Here is a 2,281-nt window from a genome sequence, read left to right as displayed (position 1 = left end):
TAGTGTTATAAATTAAAAAATCAAGTAAATATTAGAATATTAATTTTTAAAAGATGAAAGAAATATATAAATTAATAATATAAACCATTATAGAATGATAAATATAATTTGTGTAAAATAATGTAGAACGATATTTCTATATATAAAATAACATATTTTTTACTATAAGGCCATGTTAATATATCATGCATAAAATGAAGTATTTAAACAATAACAAAACTAATAAAACAGAATGTATAAATAAGAAAAAATATTATATATAGAATACATTAATGTTAGAATTATTGCCCTCATAATTAACAGAAATAGTATAAAATATACAAAAATAAATAAATTTTCCAAAAATATGATGATACACTTAATATATATAACAAAATGTATAAATTATTAAGTGTAATCCTTATATATTAAAAAGAAAATATAATTACAAAAATAAATTCTAAAAGTAAAAATCATAAAAATATATATAACATCAAAAACATTAAACGCTGAAAACTAAACCCTGAATCCTAAACCTTATATAATATAAATAATTTATTTAACACAATATTTATTTTTATTTATATTAATACTTTTTTTTATAAGTATTATTGAAATAATTGAACAAGACATATTAAAATTTTAAGTCTATATGTATTCTTTATTCACACAAGAACAAATATTTATTCGTTATTTAATTCCATAAGTAAATTTATCTAAATTAATACAAACTGCTTAATAGTTATTTTGTATTTAATAATATTATACTGGGTTATATTCTATATAATTCTCTTCTAAATATTCTCGAAATGGGCTAAACGTTTCTGATCTATAGGTAAATATACCTTTTTCTTTTCCATTTAATTTGTTAATCATATTAGCTAAAGTTGGAAATTTATTTTGAAACTGTTTTCCTATGGGTGTATACTTGTAAATTTAAGAATAATAAAGTACATGTGAAATATATTAACGTATTACATATTTATATATGTAAAATTAATTTACTAATAAATATATAGGATTTACATATATTAATGTTATTTTCATATACTTTATATAAAACAACAAATAGCATGGATGTTAGAACTAATCCTAAAAAGGAATTACCAAATGCACTTAGATGTTTAGTTTCATTACTTATTGATTCAGTATTCTGATAATAATCATTTGGGGGTAATGCAGTATCGTCTAATGAATTATTTTCAGGACCCATTAATGCCTGTTCTTCATGTGAACCTGGTTCACTAAGAGATTCCTGATTATTTGGGTAACATGAAGCCTTATCCATCAATTTTTTCGGATCGTAATCTTCATATTTAATATCAGCAATTGGACAAATAGTTTTATTACTATTACGACAACGACCTTTAAAAGAGTCATATGCATCAGTTATTCCTTTGAGGTACGTGCACAAATTTTCACACTCTCCACTACATTTACTAGCGATACTATAAAGGTAACTATAATCGACATAGTAATCATAGAGTTTTTTAGTATTTTCCCAAATATGGTAATAACTAAGAATAGAATTATAGGGTAAACATTTGATATCACTTGATTCACTCAAAGTTCCATAAGCATTACTCCACATAAGTTGAATTTGGCCGAATGCTATAGAACACATCCGATCATCATTTTCAAGTGTTTTTAACAGCTCTTCTGATACCCAATAGCTTATCAGATTACAGTGCTCACTAAAGCTACTATTATGATGCCTTATTTGTTTTTGTTTTGTTAAATAAGTTACATATTTTGAACAAATCTCTTTAACTTTTTTTGGATTAACGAAACTACCAGAAAATCCTTTACAGTACGAAAAATCTTTAGGTAGTAAACTTAGTCTATCATAATTAAGCATATCATAAAATTTAACTGAAGGCAAATGAGCTCTATTAAAATACTAAAAAGTTAAAGTAAGGAAAAGGAAAATATAAATATTTTTATATTCATTAATATTATATGTTTCTTATTTTAATTCATTAAGTTCAGGTTATTCATTAATATGCATATATTCTATTATATTCGTAAATATAAATGTATCCTTACTTCCGGATTTGTTTCAGCCATCTTTACATTTTATAATATAAGAAATATGAAAAATTTAAAATAATTAATGTCCCTACTTAAACATTTATAACCTAACTATGATTATATATGACATGTGTAAATATAAATAATGTTAATTTAAACACAAAGACATATATTGAAATAACATTTTTATCTTTATAATATACATTTTAAAAAAATATATACAACGTTCAAATAGAAATATATTATTTATTGAATCTATTATACGTTGTTT

At 22.1% G+C, this 2,281-nt stretch overlaps 1 protein-coding gene across 1 annotated transcript; it reads right to left on the bottom strand.

The window, feature by feature from the left end:
• Nucleotides 1-741: 741 nt before the first annotated feature.
• Nucleotides 742-2,046, bottom strand: PGO_004220 (variable surface protein; the record flags this gene model as incomplete). The annotated part of the gene is made up of 3 exons (XM_028691441.1): nucleotides 742-906; nucleotides 1,031-1,879; nucleotides 2,026-2,046. The coding sequence occupies 3 exons, from the start codon at nucleotides 2,044-2,046 to the stop codon at nucleotides 742-744; spliced, it is 1,035 nt and encodes a 344-aa protein (XP_028547242.1).
• Between the last annotated feature and the right edge of the window lie 235 nt (nucleotides 2,047-2,281).

This window comes from Plasmodium gonderi (assembly GCF_002157705.1).
Source record: "Plasmodium gonderi DNA, contig: Pgo-contig_725, whole genome shotgun sequence".
In the NCBI taxonomy this organism is placed as follows: Eukaryota; Apicomplexa; class Aconoidasida; order Haemosporida; family Plasmodiidae; genus Plasmodium; species Plasmodium gonderi.
The sequence above is the reverse complement of the archived record's forward strand: the minus strand, read 5'-3'. Positions and strand labels throughout refer to the sequence as shown.